Source organism: Heloderma suspectum, chromosome 4 (genome assembly GCF_057233095.1).
Source record: "Heloderma suspectum isolate Gila_16-S chromosome 4, 16-S_ref, whole genome shotgun sequence".
Classification (NCBI taxonomy): domain Eukaryota; kingdom Metazoa; phylum Chordata; class Lepidosauria; order Squamata; family Helodermatidae; genus Heloderma; species Heloderma suspectum.
Window position 1 is genome coordinate 247,015,934 of NC_139461.1, and position 17,512 is coordinate 247,033,445.

The 17,512-nt window shown below is 47.2% G+C and overlaps 2 protein-coding genes across 2 annotated transcripts in view; one reads left to right on the forward strand and one right to left on the reverse strand.

Moving 5' to 3' along the window:
• Positions 1-125: 125 nt before the first annotated feature.
• BYSL (bystin like) lies at positions 126-16,658 on the forward strand. The gene is made up of 7 exons (XM_084853146.1): positions 126-417; positions 3,646-3,808; positions 6,254-6,392; positions 8,586-8,719; positions 10,154-10,314; positions 10,556-10,658; positions 12,601-16,658. The coding sequence occupies exons 1-7, from the start codon at positions 141-143 to the stop codon at positions 12,947-12,949; spliced, it is 1,326 nt and encodes a 441-aa protein (XP_084709272.1). The 5' UTR covers positions 126-140; the 3' UTR covers positions 12,950-16,658.
• The window catches only part of CCND3 (cyclin D3), a 45,417-nt gene continuing 34,442 nt past the window's right edge, over positions 6,538-17,512 (reverse strand). The window contains exon 5 of the mRNA XM_084853153.1: positions 6,538-7,542. Within this exon, the coding sequence (XP_084709279.1) occupies positions 7,522-7,542 (21 nt within the window). The 3' untranslated portion in view covers positions 6,538-7,521. The remainder of the gene's footprint in view (positions 7,543-17,512) is intronic.

Sequence of the window (17,512 nt, forward strand, 5' to 3'; positions counted from 1 at the left end):
AGAACTCAGAAATCACCTATCCAGCCGAGCAGGCGCACCTCTCCTCTTGGTTATATATCTGTAGTCGGCAGGGCCCCATTGGACGCATGCGCGCTTGCCGCGGCCTGCCCTCACACGTGTGTTGCGCCTTTGGTCGGGTCATGCCGAAAGCGAAGCGGGCCGGAGGCTCTGGCGCGGCGGCGGGGAGCGTTCCGCTGGCCGAGCAGATCGCCCAGGGCGACTCAGCCAGGCCCGTGACGCGGGTGAAGCGGCGGGGCAAGGCGGGCCAGCATGGCGCGGGCGGAGACGACGAGTACGTGGATGAGAAGCTCTCGCGCAGGATCCTGGAGCAGGCTCGCATCCAGCAGGAAGAGCTGGAGGCCGAGCACGGCGCGGGCAGGAGAGACGCGCCGCGGAAGGCGAAGACGACCGTGCTGGGTGCGTGAGAGGAAGGCGGCTGGAGCGGAGCCCTCGAGCTGTGGGCGACGGGCTTGGCTTGGCCAGCACGAAGACGATGGACGTTGGCCTACAGCGGCCTTTAGCTGGCCCGCGCATGCCGGGAGTTGTAGCCCAACACATCTGGAGGGCACCAGGTTGGGGAAGGCTGGCCTGCAACTAGGCAGGGCTGTGTGGCTCAGGGGTAGAGCCCATGCTTTGCATGCAGAAGGCCTTGGGTCCGATTCCGGGCATCTCCAGGTAGGGCTGGGAAACCCTGCCTGAAACCCTGAGCCCGATGGGCCAACGGCCTGATTCAATCCAAGGCAGCTTCCCATGCCCCTACCTGCGACCAGGAGCTCGGTGCCATTCCATTTTGGGTATTGACCGGAAGACTACTAGTAAATGTGCGCCCACTGGAAAAGGTTCTGTTGCAGTCTTCTCCAGCCCTCCGGGTGTGTTGGCATTCCAGCTGAGGATGATGGGAATTGTAGTTCAACGCATCTGGATAATAGCAGATTGGGGAAGCCTGCCCTATTGCATTCCACTGATGCAGTAGAGCAGGCAATAGAACAAAGCTATATTTACAGGTTATGATTTTTGAGTGTACATAGGTACTTTGCCATATGCACCTAAAAATGCAACGTGTGAATGAGGCAAGCCGGTGCATTATACTGGTATCCATCAGATGCCTTTGCCCTGTGTAATGTGTGAAATTCCTCTCTGAACGCTCATACTATGCATATTGCTTTTCTGTGCAAAATCCAGTGTTACTGTTCATCTTAAAGTTGGTGCGATGGTACACAGGCTAGCTCAACCCATGATATAGATTCAGTGGCCCTGTTCACACGTAACAGCGGCAAATCTTGGGTTAATTAATGGGGATGCCTGGGATGTTTGAATATGCAACCTCCAATCAGTCTGATCAGAGGTTATCTTGTGATGTGTGAACCCAGTTAATTAACCCACAGTTAACCTAAAAATGTATTAACCCATAGCGTCTGGGCTCACATGTCACAAAATAACCTCTGATTTGGCCCATCAGAGGTTGCAGATTCAAAATGGTGGTGACTCACAACCCTGGCAGATCGTGGGTTAATTAACCCACGATTTGCCACTATTATGTGCAAACTGGGTGAATGAGTGGGTTTGGTCAAGTCACAGCTTTTCAGCCTTAGTTCCCCATCTATGTAATGGGAAAAATAACGATTTACCGTGTAGGGATGTTGGGGGGGCTGGGGGGGGGATGCATACGCTGTATTCAAACATACCATTCCTGTGTTTCCCACTTCTGATGCCCACGAATTCAGCAGAAGATCTGAATAGAGCCTTTGTGCTTATGGCCAGTCACATGTTCACTCTGCAGGTGTGATCCAGGACTTTTGCAAGGCTCCCAATTACGAGCAAGCCTGTGTGTATAGAACTTGTATGTGTATAGATTCTGTTTAGACCTTCAGCTGAATGTTTGATGATCAGGACGGGAGCAGGGACGGTGGGTGCAATCCCTGCGCATGTGCACGCATACTGATTTCCAATGAATGTGTGAAAAGGGCTAAAAGTTGTACAGTGCTGTGCAGACTGAAAGTGCTAACATAGAACTGATAAGAATGGGTAGAGAACAGTTTCATTTCCATGGTGCTAGTTTCCCACCCAAATACAGTTACATTTATACATCCATCCTGTTGGCTTCTGGTGCCAGAAAGAAACAGTTGGTATTAGATGACCCTGGGTAAATTCACAGGCAGCTAGTTTGGCATCATTAACTATCAAGCCAGCGTATTTTTCGTCCTCTTAAAAAAGACCACCAAAGTATTTCAGGTTTCAAAACGACCAACCTTGGAGCTTGACGCAGTGGTGAAGGACCAGCTCAAGACATTTTGCTACCAGAGGCAAAGCAGCGAATGCCCCCTGCCCCCAAGTCAAAGTGTATAGTACCCTAGGCCAGCCAGAGTTATTTTGGCACTTGAGACAGACAATCCCACAAGCACCTTTCACCATCCCTGGCAGTAAAACTGCAACAATAATAAATTAAATAGCTAACAATTTGCTAACCTTTCATAGTACCCCAGATCAGCTGTCTGAAATGGCCACCTCACTCTGTCAGATGGCAGGGCAGGCTCTGCGCAGGTGGGGAAGTGAATTTGACCTCGCCCAGCACCTTTTGCAATTAGCTGGATGTTTAGATGTCCTTGGTGTTTGATGATTTAATTTTTTACTTGGGTTTTTTATTTGAAGAATTCATAGGCAAATGCTTTTAGGTCAGCTTACAAAAACAATCACAATTGAAATAGTAGATCAAAAATCTCTATAAAACAAAGCACCACACATCAGAGAAAAATAATAAAATCCTGGCATAAAACCAAAATGCCACCGCAACACTTAAAAAGGCCTGAGCAAATTAAAAGGTTTTTACTGGGCATTGAAAAGAAAATCAATGCCAGTTGAGCCTTGCGGGGTGGGGATTCCAGATACAGGTGCTACAACAGAAAAGGCCCTGGTCCCAGTTGTCACCTGCCTCACTTCAGAAGGTGGGACTCAGAGCAGGGTTGCAGAGACTGATCTTAATTCCTCAGCTGTTTCCAGTTTGAGTGGAAAGAAAGGATAGTCATCTTCTTGGATGACCAGTGGGCAGCAACATCAGACGATTGGAAATGGGAACACTATCAGATTTATGTTACCTGCAGTGGTTGTCCCCTGATCCAGGGTGGTGGGCCCCTTGCACATTGGATGGTGAGGATGTGTATTCGGAGTAGCATTGATCTGTTAGCTCCCTGGCTGATTTCTGACCAGCTGCCATTAGATGCTAGCCCAGTTTGCACATCACTACGGCAAGTCCTGTGTTGCTTAACCAGGAATTTGCAGTGATGAGCAGGATGTGTGCTCTTTTCCTTTCAATTCATTTCATGACATCCAAACTCAGGAACTCTGGGTTATTTATGGGATAAACAACCTAATATTAACCAACAACAAACCATGGGCAGTTGTTGGGTAACCTCTGGGTTGTTTAACAACGAAGCAACCTAAATGTGGTTCTTAATTGAAAATGGAAAGGGTTCATATGCTCCGCTCGTTACAGCAATTTCTGAGTTAAACAACCCAGGAATCGTCACTGTGACATGCGAACTGGGTCACAGAGAGAGCCAGTGTTTTTCCTAATATAGGTATGTCAAGGAAGTTGCTTGCTTTGCTGAAATATCCAGAAAAATCCTAATTTCGCCCTACTTTTTCCAGGACCCGCCACGAAGGATGGAGATTCAGATACAGAGGATGACGAATGGCCATCACTGGGGAAAGCTGCCGCCATGGAGAAGGGAGAGTATTGTGAGGAGATGACTGTGGATCTGGAGGATGAAAAAGCCATTGAGATGTTTATGAACAAGAACCCACCACTGAGGTAGGCCTCAGAGCATCAAACACTGGGCCATTTCTCATGTCACAATCAACCACTGTGGGTTAATTTATTTAACCCTCAAATAACCTGTGGCTCCCAGTTTTGCACAGCACGACAAGCCGTGGCTTACGTATCTGAAATAGGGATTGGTGCATGTCTCTGAGCCCCATGGATGAATTAACCCACAGTAGCTCACTGTGATGTGTGAATCAAGTCACTGGCTTATGCTTGAACTGTTGCTAGCTGTGGAATAGATGCCTCTTTAAGTAAAGTTTTTCTTTGTTGATTTGGTTGCTGGGATTAGGCCATACGTGGGGGTTAAAGACTGTTCGCATGGAAGATGAGAAATTTCCCCTTGTTTTAATCTTTATAAACTGCCCAGAGCAGGATAACCACTTTGGCTATTGAGTGGGATAGAAATGAAATAAATGAAATGAATTAATGTTGCCTCTTTTATCCCAGAAGCAGAGGTCTGTATACCCCCAATTGTGCAATGCATGTGAATGTCTAATGCCCCATTTCTTATAGGACAGCTCTTCAGTTTAAAATTTATCGTGAGTTATTTTGCTTCCCTAAAAGAATTAAAACTTCTTGTTGAGCCATGTGCAGGGCTGTAAAAATATTTTAAATTTCTAGGCTCTCTGGTGACCTTGACTTTTTTCTAGACTTTATAATGTGCTCCTACTCGCTCTTTTTCTCCTCATTTCATCACCTGCCAAACGAAGAATGAGCTCTTGTGGGTGAAATGCCTGTAATTTATTGGTTACCCTTGAAAGTGTTCAAATGTTGCTTTTTTTCATTCAGGAAGAAATTCATTATTAGAGAGTTTGGCCTGGTTCACAATTGTGGTGTCGTCAAATTCCTGACCCAAAATCATTCTTGGCCTTTTGTGTCTGTGATATGCGGAGATAGCCCTACGTGACGTAGTAGCACTTGCCACATGGCGCAGGACAACAGCAATTCCCATGATCTTGGTGGTGCATTCTGGAGCCACGGATATCACAGAAATGGCTGCAGTCCTGTGTACCCATCCCTCCTGCATTAGAATATCTGCACAGTCTTGCGGCACATGTGGGGCAGAGACTGAACATGTAGAGGGAGTTTAGCATTAATATTGTGTACAAGAGCTGGCCATTAAAGAATATTGAATCCAGTCGCTGCTGAGGTTAGGGAAACTGATGCTGGGTGTTGGCATGATTTCGTCAGATTCTCAGGGGGGGAAAATAAGCCATGCTACAACTAGCACCCAGGCATATTTCTAATTCTGTTTTGTTCTTGGGTTTATTTTAGCCAGCAGATGGTGCTTTAGTTGTTATATAAAGCATGCTACCTTTGATATTACATTGCCTCCTGGAGGCCCAAATCTAAACCCATTCTGCTTGGCATTGCGTATCTACCCAGAAATTATAATGTTCTGTCTTACATGCTCGAAATACAGGGTAGAAACATTTGGCCTACGTACTGCTTGTTTTCCTTACAGTTTGTATGACATGTTTCTAGCTCTCATGGTATGCAAGAACACATGTCTCTATGTGCAACATAGACCTGGTTCAGAGGTAACCACAAACCATAGTTTAATTAACCATGGTTTGTTGAATTGTGGGTTATGTGTGAACCCAAGTCTGGATTAACTAGGGGTTGTTAACCATGAACAACCCACATAGAAAACCCATGGTTTATTTTTGGGTTGTGAACTCTGGGTGGGTTAAGCCATGAATTGCCATTACGTACAAACCCTAAACCGTGATTTGTTCATGGGTTGTTTTGCCAAGCTACAGAGGCAGCAGGCAGGAGCAGTCAAAAACCCAAGCCTCTTTACATGCCAGTACTGCAGTACTGCAAAGGCACTTGGAATACAGTGAGGGAACAGACAAAGGAGGAAGGAAGGAAGGAAACAACTCAGGGACTGAGAAAACAAACCATGGTTTGTTCAAACATCTACTAGACAAACCCTGGGTAGGGCAGCAAACCATGGTTTAAATAAACCATGGGTTACATGCGAGGCTTACCTCTCACTTTGGTATCACATTTGTTTGTGAGCTAACATTTTAATGTAATGATATTCATCTTTAAAACTTTCAGAGAGCTCCAGTTTCTAGCTGTGTGTTGGAAGTTGTGCAAATGACATCCCGAAAGAAGTGCATATTCACCAGAAAGAGTTTGCTTTCCAATCTCTTAGAGCAAAACAGTGTTAAGTGATAATATAGGTAAATGTGTTGCAATCTTCAAGCTTGTTTGTACAACAGCATTTTGAATTGAACAATCCAAATATGACAGTCCATTAGAGAAGATGGGTATCAATAAAAGGATGTTACATTTAGAACCTTCATCTGCCCAGAAAGAAACTAGACTGGGAGTTCATCTTATTGGTGCCTCTACTGCTTGACTTGCTATTGGGGGATTTGATAAGTTCTGAGCTCCATTTTGTTTCATTTTGATACCCATTAGGCGCACCTTAGCAGACATTATCATGGAGAAGATCACAGAGAAACAGACAGAGGTGGAGACTGTGATGTCGGAAGTATCTGGTCGACCCATGCCGCAGCTTAATCCTCGCGTCCTAGAGGTCTACAAGGGTGTCAGAGAAGTAAGTGTGTATGTGTACGTGCATGCACACAAGGTCAGACTGAGGCCAGCTACTGCAGAGCCTAGAAATCTTACTTCCAGTGCAACCTTTGCCTGCTGCTGATGTGCTGCCACAGCAGGCTTGGACAATAATAGTTGGCACTGCCTTTAACATTTCATTTAGTTTCATTTATTATATTTCTATACTGCCCCTTAGCCGAAGCAGTTAACAAAAATTAAAAACTATTATAAATACATTATACCAGGTACAAAACAATTTACATAAGAACATATGAATAGGTAACGCACACACAGACAACGTATACCTAAAAATAATTTTTAAACAACCAAAGACAATCCAAGACCTGATTAAAAACTCACTGTATGCTGTCAAATGCCTGAGAGGCCAGTTTTAACCTAGCACCAAAAAAGATAACGACGTTGGCACCAGGCAGGCCTCATCAGAAAGATCATTCCAGAATTTGGGGGAGGGGGGGACCACCAAGAAAGCCCTCTCCCTTGTTGCCACCCTCCAAGCCTCCCTTGGAGGAGGCACCCAGAGGAGAGCCTTAGATGCTGAACATAGTGTATGGGTTGGTTCATGCCAAGAGAGGTGCTCCATCAGGTATTGTGGTCCTGGGCTGTGTAAGGCTTTATAGGTCAAAACCAGCACCTTGAATCAGGCTTGGAAACATACAGGCAGCCAGTGCAAGCGGCCAGAATCGGTGTTATATGTTTGGACTTTCTCCTCCCTGTTATCAGGCTGGCCACTGCATTTTGCACAAGCTGCAGCTTCTGAACTATCTTCAAAGGCAGCCTCACATAGAGTACATTGCATTAATCTAACTTGGAGGTTACAAGAGCGTAGACAACTAAAGCCAAGTTATCCCTGTCCAGATCGGGGCATAGCTGGGCCACCAACGAAAGTTGGTAGAAGGCACTCTGTGCCACTGAGGCTACTTGAGCCTCAAGTGACAAAGATGGCTCCAAGAGGACCTCCAAGCTCCTTCTAAGGAGCGCAACCCCACTGAGAACAGGTTGAGCAGCCTCCATCTGGTCAGGAGAACCATCCAGTAACAGCATCTCAGTCTTGTCTGGATTGAGTTTCAGTTCATTAGCCCTCCAGTCCAGTGACACAGCCAGGCACTGATTTAGCACATCCACAGCCTCGCCTGTTTAGGATGAAAAGGAGAAATAGAGCTGCTTGTCATCAGCATACGGATGAAAACACACTCCAAAACTCCGGATGGCTGCACTCAACGGTTTCATGTAGACGTTGAATAGCATGGGAAACAAAACCGACGGCTGTGGAACCCCACACTGGAAAATCCACAGAGCCAAGCAGTGTTCCCCAAACGCCACCTTCTGGAGCCAACCCTCTAAGTAGGAGCAAAACCGCTGCAGCGTAGTGCCTAGGGGTGTGTGGAATACTCACCCCGTTCCAGTCCAGCAGTCTGCGGTGGGGTGGGGAGGTGATCTGTCCCTCCCCCCAGGTATCCTCCCTGGCCACCTCCGCTCCATGGCAAGGCCGCGGAGCCGTCGGCTGGGTCCGGCCGCAGCCGAACTTCCATTCCAGCTGCTGCCGGGCTGCGGCTGCAAATGGTGTAAGTATTTACGCTACGTAAGTATTTACGTAGCCTATCACGGCTAAAGTGGGGAGGCAAATGGCGTCCCCTATGCCATTTGCATCCCTGCTCTTTGCCGTGATAGGCTACGTAAATAATTATGTAGCCTATCACAGCCAAAGCAGCGATGCAAATGGAGTCCTGTATAGGGGACGCCATTTGCGGCCACACAGCGGAGCGGCAGGGAGCAGCAGCTGGATCTGGACCTGCTGGAGGTAGGTAGGATCCAGTCCGCAGGGTGGCGGGGGAGAGCAGTCCGGTCCACCACGGACTCCAGGGGGCCGGATTCTTTAGAATCCAGCCTCACTGGAGTCCGTGGCGGAATTCTCCGCCATCCCTAGTAGTGCCTCCCACTCCCAGCTCAGACAATCATCCCATGAACTGCCACAAGATCATTTATTACAGATAAGAATATTAATTAGAATTATTTTCTATGCTAATAGGTTGCTACAGTTTTTGCTAATATGTGAAGATTACAGAATTGTATCCCCAAATGGTTCTTAAAATATTTTCACAGAAGACCTTGTGAGCAAGAAAAAGAAACTTTGGAATAATCCCTGTTAAATAACCACATTTAAACCATTTTTAAGGTGCTGTCGAAATATAGGAGTGGAAAACTGCCCAAAGCCTTCAAGATCATCCCAGCCTTGTCCAACTGGGAGCAGATCCTTTATATCACAGAGCCAGAAACGTGGACTGCAGCGGCCATGTACCAGGCAACAAGGTTGGACACTTGCTGCGACTCTGCTGTGAACAATACCATGTCTTGAGTCTTCTTCCTCCCCACTACCCCCTATGAGCTGCCACAATTCCCTTGAGTCTCCGTTTTTAGCTCCAGTCTGAGTTGTCCTGCAGTAGCCAAAACATAGTACTACGGTATCAACATGCAAATGTATCTTAGGCTTGACAAAATATAGAAATGAAAGGAGATGCTGCAGTCGTCTTTGTTTCAATATTCTTATTTCTGCAAGAGGTAGTCAATCCTATGCATGCAAAATGTAAGGTGTGGATTTTCTAGTGCATGCCAAATATAAGGTGTGTGAGTACACGCACATATACCATCCTGTGGTTGAGTTTGCTGCTTTTCAGAGGTGGAAAAATATTTCAAGTTTCTGGGTACCATTTTCAGATTTTAGGTGTGTGGGCAATCAGGTTCCCTGGGTTTTTTTAAAAAACCATCTCCATCCATTGCCCATAGCTCTAGCTCCACCACTTCTCTGGAAAGCCCACCCACTCCTGACCATTATTGTGAGACACAAGACCATTCTTGTGTTTATTTAAAAAAAAAACCCTCCTGTTTTGTTCAGTAGTTCCTGTTTAGATATGCTTTGTCAATGAGAATATGCAATGGCAAGCTAAAATAGCCTTTCTAGCATTACCTCTTTGAGTCGGAAGGAGCCAAAGAGAGCATTGTGCTCTAGGGGGTACAGCACAGTGGGTAATGGGGGGAAGCCACAAGTGTGAACACATGTGATGTTTGTTTCATGTTCTCTCACATGCAGAACTTTGGTTCCTCTTTTTCTTTGGTGACACAGTGCAGGGTACGGCTGCTTGAAAATATAGGCCTTACAAAGATGATTCTATCTTTAAAAATAGACTGCTATGGATTGTTGTAGACCAGGCTTCCCCAACCTGGGGTCCTCCAGATGTGCTGTACTACAATTCCCATCATTCCCAGATAGCATGCCATGGGAATGATAGGAGTTGTAGCCCAACAGATCTGGAGGGCACCAGGTTGGGGAAGGCTGTTGGAGATGGTATTTCATGGCCATTGCTTTACTGTGGTGTACAGCATGCACAGTATATAAAGGATGTTATGAGAACCAAAGAATCTTCACATCTGGCTTTTAACCACTGTTCTCATTGTTTGGGGTTTGTGTTTTTATTATATACTGTTATGTTTTACCATTTTATTTGTTAGCTGTCCTGGAGACTGATGTCAAAGGGCAGTATAGAAATTTGCAAATACATTTTTAAAAATCCCGCACCTGAGAGAAGTTTATACTCAAGATGGGAGGCATTGTGTGGATGCTGCCGTGATATGTGTATGGTATAGTGTGAGTACAAGGAGGGAAGTTGATTCATGTGTGCTCCCCAGCTTTCCCAACTTGAATGTTTTCTTTTCTTCCCCACCCCCTACGTTTGTTACTCCTCCCAGAATCTTTTCATCTAACCTCAAAGAGAGGATGGCCCAGAGATTCTACAATTTGGTGCTTCTCCCCCGAGTCAGAGATGACATCACTGAATATAAGCGCCTCAATTTCCATCTTTACATGGCATTGAAGAAGGCCTTATTCAAGCCTGGAGCTTGGTTCAAAGGTAAGAGGGACATGGATCTTAGAGAGTGACACCTTGGGATGCAAGGTCGTCCAGGGGGTCTTCTGTTTCATAGTAGCTTTATCTTTGGCTGGTGTCTATTCTTGTGCCAGCCAGTCAGCCTTTAGATGCTGAAGACCTGAATGATATTTTTGCTCTGAGGTTGAGTTTTTGATAGAATGCTTCATGTGTTGTATTAGAGAAGACTATGTAAATCCTTGCCCCCTTTCCCCTCCTCCCCTAGGGATCCTCATCCCCTTGTGTGAGTCGGGAACATGCACGCTGCGGGAAGCCGTCATTGTGGGCAGCATCCTCACCAAGTGCTCTATCCCTGTCCTTCATTCTGGGTAAGGAGAGTTGGGCTCATTTGAGGGTGGAAGGAAAATAGCTCTAGCTGTGGCAGGAGTGGGTACGCTTCCCTGTCTCGCCCATGCGTCCCTGTCCCCCAAGAGTTTGGAAGCTTGCTGTGAAAAGGTCTTTGGTATCTTGGGGAAAGACGTCCCCCTCCTGTGTGTTCCTGATAGAATGGTCTCTGAAGCCATGCTAGTAGCTGGACTGAGGGTCTGCAGTATGATTAATAAATGCAGCCCACTGGAGAGCATTTGCTAGATTATAACATGCTCTTATTTGTCTGTGTTTGGGATCTCCAACATGGTGCCCATAGACACCTCTCTTGGCAGCCACCAGACTCCCTGCCCCTCCTGTTTTGTTTTGCTTTTTAACTAGGATGCTGGCATATTGCAAAGCGAAGTGCTTCCCCCCAGTGCCATCTTTGGGGGGTTCAAAAGACTGGTTTTGTGTTTTCAAGCTCAGACCCCACCTTTGTCTTGTACTTAGGTTCTTGAACAAATTACTTGCATTTTACTCTTACCAGCTGCCTTCTGGGAAATGAGTGTTTTGTTCCTGACCATTCCCACCATGGCGCACGTTTTTTGAATGGGCAAGCCTCCCCCTCCCAGCCATTTTTGAGCACTCACAACACTCTCTCAAAATAACAAATTTGCCTACCAACGCAAAGAGGCTGGGGACTCCTGGTCTATGAGGAACACGCTCCCACATGTGGTTCGAGAGGCAGAAACTCTGATGAGTGTCAAACGCCTCTTGAAAACACATTTGTTCACTCAGGCGTTCCCTGACTTGTAATTGATCATGACAATGCTCTGTTTTATTGCTTTTGTTGTAACGTTTCAAAGTATTTACTGCTTTTTACTGTTTTTATATTGTACTGTATGTGTTCCTATATAAACTGCTTGGAGATCCTGGGATGTCAAGCAGTATAGAAGCAGCTGAAATAAATATTGCTCATCCTTAGGGCTCAGGAGCACAGTAGGGCTGTATTCGCACATAACGGCAACCTATTGGTTTAAAAACTGACAGGTTGTCAGAGACCGTGCCACTTCTGCTTTACTCCACAACCCAAGATTGGCATCTGCTGAGCGTGACGTGTGAATGCTGACCACTGAGTTGTTTAGGGGCTATACAACCCAGAGGTTAACCCACCAACAAACCATGGGTTGTTTAGCTCCTAAACAACGCAGCAGTCTGGGTTTGGACATCATGCTCAGCGGGAGCCAATTGTGGGTTGCTGAGTAAAAGTGGAAGAGGCAGGCACACTGCAGGCAGTGCACTCACTCTCTCCCACTTGTGCACAACATCCCATCTGTTTTTAAAACTAGGTTGTTGTTACGTGCAAACCAGGTCAGTATAGCTGATACTATCTTTATAAGCCAGGATTCCTTTTCCCATTGTGATATTTCCTGGATGTTTTTGGAAAGCTAACTTTATGCCATGGTCAATTTTGGCATGCCATGCTTGTGTAGCTAGGGTTGCCATCTCCTCTGCCCTCAGAAGTTTGTCATGCAGAAAGCAAGCGAGTGACGCCCCTCCTGGCCTGGGGATAAAGCTTCAGGAAAAGCTTCAGATGCTTCAGATGCTCTGCAAAGCAGGCTGCTGCCACAGGCACAGGCGCACAGTCAGCAAAAGATGCTGGCAACTCTGATTGTAGCTCTTTGTACACCCTGGGCTTCCATCATAATGCTGAACTGCGTTTTGGCTGGTTCCTGTTGGGCTTTGCCATTTCCCTGGCTAAGTGCACCTATTACTTCCTCATTATTGCAAATGCAGGCGTCCTCTTTCAAAGCCAACTTGAGCCCTGAGTCAGCTCCCTTGAGTGATTCTCTGCCCCTCCCTCCCCAGTCTCTGGCGCTGGGGGAGGCAACACGAGGATCATTCAGTGGTGTGGAACTGCAGAACGACCTCTTCTGCCTTTTCTTCCCCTCGCCCCCACAGGGCTGCTATGCTCAAGATTGCTGAGATGGAGTACAGTGGGGCCAACAGCATCTTCCTCCGCCTGCTCATTGACAAGAAGTATGCCTTGCCGTTCCGTGTTGTGGATGCTCTCGTCTTTCACTTCCTGGCCTTCCGGACTGACCAACGCACCCTGCCCGTCCTGTGGCACCAGTGCCTCTTGACCTTGGCCCAGCGCTACAAAGAGGACCTGTCCTCAGAGCAGAAGGAAGCCCTCTTGGAGCTGCTCAAGTTCCACAGCCATCCCCAGATCTCTCCTGAGATCCGCAGGGAGCTTGTGAACTCCAAGTGTCGGGACACGGAGGGGATGCAGCCGGTGTCAATGGAGTGAAGGAAGGATGAGAAGGAGGGCTTCCTTAGTCTGGGCCCTTTGGATGCTGTGATTTTGCTCCTGGTGGGAGTCCTGAAGTCAAAGGCAGCAGCTGTGTTGGTCTTGAGGCTACTCCAGCACAGTGTAAAATGAATGGGGTTTGTCCCCTCTCCATTATGAATCTGGCAAGTCTTCCTTTATGCAGGGGCAAAAGCATTTGTGGTTTTTTCCCCCCTTTAAACCTGTAATGTGCTCATGGTGAGATGGGTCCGTTTTACAGACTTGGATCCCTCCCATGTAAACCCTTTCATGTTAGAGCTGTAAAGATTTCGGAGACCACCACTGTCAGAAAGGGCTGTGATCACAACTTGCCCCTTGAAAGTACTGGAAGGCGCATGTTAATAAAACAGCAGGGAGAAAAATTGCAGATTAGCGGGGAGAAAAGAGCATCAGCTAGAGGTGGCATCTGGCATGCAGATGCTGCTGGACTGGCAGAAGCCCTGGGGTCATCCCTCACTCGTTGGGCCAGAAGGGCTGTGTGTGACTTGAGTGTATGATCTTGAACTGAGGCTGCAAACATGAGCGCCATGGACTGCTTCTGCATTGGCCAGTTGTCGCTCGCCTTTCCTGACTTGGGTCACTTGAAAGGCTGAGGCCTTACTTTAAAAATAAAGTTTTAATACCTCTCCGCTCGAGCAAGATATTCTCAAGTCAGTTTGCAACAGGTTGTAATAATTCAACAGCACCTATAAAACACATCCCCCAAAATCACATGTACAAGCACCCCTGAGCAACCTTCAGTCCAGGGCTGTTGGAGCTCTTCCAGCCTCAGGGCCAAATTCAGTTTCAGAGACGTTCTCGGGGGCTAGATTCCAGTGGTGGGATGGGCCAAAGGCAAAAGGGGTGGGGTGGCAAAAGACCAGCCTATTTTAGTTTAAAGCTCTTGCTGACAGCAACAGAACCTTAGAGGCATTTCAACTTTTTAGAATGGAAACAAAAAAGCGCAGAAGCCAGGAAAGTGCTAAATGACTGGCAGTTAGGACAAGGGGGTGGAGTCATCTGGAGCAGGGCTTCCTCTTGCTGCACTGTTCTTGCTGGGAGGCAGGGAGAGCAGCCTCTTAGTGCCCCTAGATCCCTGGCCAGTGGCAGGGTTCAGAGCGGGTTTTCCTTTAGCCCTGCAGTTCCTGGGGCAACTCAAGTCTAATTCAGCATGGAAGCGGTATACAGCTGTGGGGCGTGCTGTGTTGTGCTAGGCCTAACCTGCTGCTCTGAACAAGTCCTTAGAAAGTGGCTCAGCTCAGCTTGTGTGGGACTTGTGTGCCATTTCTGAACCAGGCTGCCTTCAGCACTGGAATCGAAAGATTCGCCAGGGGTTTCTGAAATGGTATAGAACCCTCGAGGACTGGGGCAGTCGTTGGTCAAACACCAAGCAGCTTAGCTGGGGAACATCTGGTCCCGTGGGAGCCATTTAAGAACATACAATCCTTGCTGCTCCCCTCTTGCTAAATGTAATGGTGTTTTTACTTCCATTTTTCAAACTATAACATGCAGTGTCATCTGATTCTAAGACTGAGGACCCATTCTTCTCATCTCTGTCCTTCTCTTCCTCCTGCCCCGCCTCATCTACATAAATGGCTGTTCTGTAGCTAAATCTGCCAGCTGGGCAAGCCATGAATTTGAGGGTTAAGCTTTCTAGGTTTCCAAGGCCTGTTCGCTATGAGCATAGCTTTAGAAATAAAAGCACACGAGAGCTTGGTTAAGGCTCAAACTGCTAGTATATGAGTCCAAATGAATGCATGAATTTAAAAGTGCCTACAACATCATTTAGGACAGGAAGGCCTGGCGTGCTATGGTCCATGGGGTCACGAAGAGTCAGACACGACTGAACAACAACATTTGGGTAGTTAGTGATCACTTCTCGGAGAGGTGATGTACGCATGCTGGAGCATATGTGTATAAACTGAGCCTTAAGATGTTCTGGTTTAGAACACTTTCCTGCTTTTGCAGACTCACAACAGAGCCATTTTAAATCACATGTATGCTCTATTGATTTGGCTCTTCAATTACATCTCCAGGTGAAGCTTTGCCTGTTGTAGGCAAACATTTGTGACAGGCAGAAATATAACCATTTACAAGCAAAGGGGCTCTGCTGGGAAGGAATGGTGACCACTCTCGGCCTTGTAGCTCACTGTTCCATCCTTCTGTTCCTGTACATTGATTGTTTTTCCCCAAGTGTGTCATGAGCTCCAGTCCCTCTTCCCTGGTCTATGACAAAACTATTGCAACAAATAAGTACTAGGCCTTTTGCCAGATTAAATTTTAAGATTAACTAAGATGTCTTTAAATCAATGACATCTTCATAATTTGCATATGAATATGAACAATTGAAGGGGAAAGGTGTGGTGCCTTTATTTTTGGATTATTCCTTCTCTCATGTGCAGGCATCATCTGACAAGAAACTTTCCATACCTCTGTGTGAGGGAACGGAGAGAATGCCTTTTCTAAGATGGTGCCCGCTTCCTGCAGCATTAAAAATAATTGCTTCTCAGTTAATCGAGTGTACTTTAATTGTTTAAATGCTCAAACCAGATTTGATTACTAAGGCTGCAATCCTATGGTCTCTAGGAGGGTGCCCCAGGGGTCATGGGTTGGGACAAATCTCCTGCTCTACCTGCCATTGCCACTCCATAGTTGGTACTCTGATGGAAAGGGGCGTGCTGGGCACAGACGCAGGGCGGCTTTGGATCCTCCTGTTCCCCTGACGTGCCCCGGGGGTGGGTTGGTCACCACCCTTGGAGCTGGCATACTTACTTTCCCTCCGGCTGCCCCCCTCCCCTGCCCCATTCTGCCCTCCTGGCGTATGCCCACCAGGGCTTGGGATCTGCCATGGTTTCTCTCTCCCTCCCTCGCCTTAAGTGGATTGCTCTGGTCCATGTTGCAGCCCTAACCATTATAAATAGCATCGCTCTCTTCTCTCCTCTTTGCCAAAATGGCCTGTAAATCTGGGCTATAACTCAAGCCACAGGAATGTTGAGGGTGTTGCATTGCAGAATTCAAGGCTTTTCTCCCAAGTACTAGGAACGGCTGCAGATGACCACATGGCTCTTTCCGTGGCATATTTTCCTCCTAGAAGCCTGGGGCCTGCTGCATCCGCTTTCCAAACCTTGATTAACAAGAATGTGAGGATATCCCAGGGCAGGCCTTGCTTCTTGGCAGGGAGTCAGCAAGGCGGTCCCTTACCTCCTGTGCTTTTTCAGGAAGGCACAGGCTTAGGACTGCATGGCTGTGTCTGTGCTTTTGGCCCTCCTGGGGTCCACATTCAGCCAGCAGAATCCATTACTCTCAGTCTGAACAGCAGACAAGCTCTGTGCTTGCTGTTCTTGCAGCAGCTGGGAAGGGGAGAGTAATTGGTTTGAACAGGTTTTAGCTCCAGGGGAGATTTGGTTGAGTGGCTTCTCTGAGCAGCAGGTTTGTTTGTGCTGGGAGACGTCCCCCAGGACAGCCGCTTACTAGAGCACAGATTACGGAACAATTTGCACGTCTCCCATCTATCTCCTTGGCAGCATTTAGCTGAACTGGTCACAAGCAAAAGCTGTTAACTCCATGCAGAGCTGGTAAATTGGCCCACTGAAGCACCCTGGAGCCGCTAAGTGGCTGGAGATCTCCCATGCTAGTGCCCAATAGTGAGCTGCTGGAACAAGGCTCCGGGGGGGGGGGGGGGAGTGGCTTTCAGAAGACCATTGTGCGATATGGTAAGTCCCAAGCTGACCGCATCCATATATCTTTGCGATCGCTACCCTCCCCCTGTATTACTTCCATCATAATGTTTGGAAGAAGCAGCTGCATGGTTAAGTCACCCTTGTGAGCAGGGTGAAGAAATGCTTAGAGCTAGTTCACTCTTAAGCATCTAATGCCCCAGTTTTTTCATATGCTGCAATGTGAGCAGTTCCCCCCGAAGAGTCTTGCTCCAAGATGGCTATAGCATCACACTTTTCTGTAAGGCTCCTTTGTGTTGTGCCTAACCTTTTGGTTGTCTTTTCCCTTCCAATCCTATTTACTTTAGTCCCTCTCTGACTCTCTTACATACCCATGTCTTCTGAAACCAAGGGCAGCAATAATTAAGATTGATTCAAATATATAGAAAAGGCATATAGGTTAACCACTGGAATAGGCACACTTGTGAACTTAGGACTGGACCTTGGGGCTGAACTACAGGGTCTTGCAGCTGAGTGTATCCCCCCTCCCAAAGTGGCAGGTGCTATGGGCAGTGGCAACCAGGCCTAGTAGCACCACCTGGACTCACCAGGGGTGCCACTGCTCACAGCATCTAAGGAATATTATATAGCCAAGGAGCAGCTGGGCAGGCATGTACATGATTACAGATACTCATTTTTTTACTTTTAAAACTATAATGGGTTGGGTCCAGATCTACTCATACTTTGTAGATCCACGGTGGATCCACTACCTACTACAAAGTACTATCCAAGACGGTGCTTATTCCCAAGTAAATGTTTTGTGTCAGACAGCAGAAGCAAATTCCACTTTATTCCTGCAGCCACGATGGTGGTAGGATTTAAGCGAGTT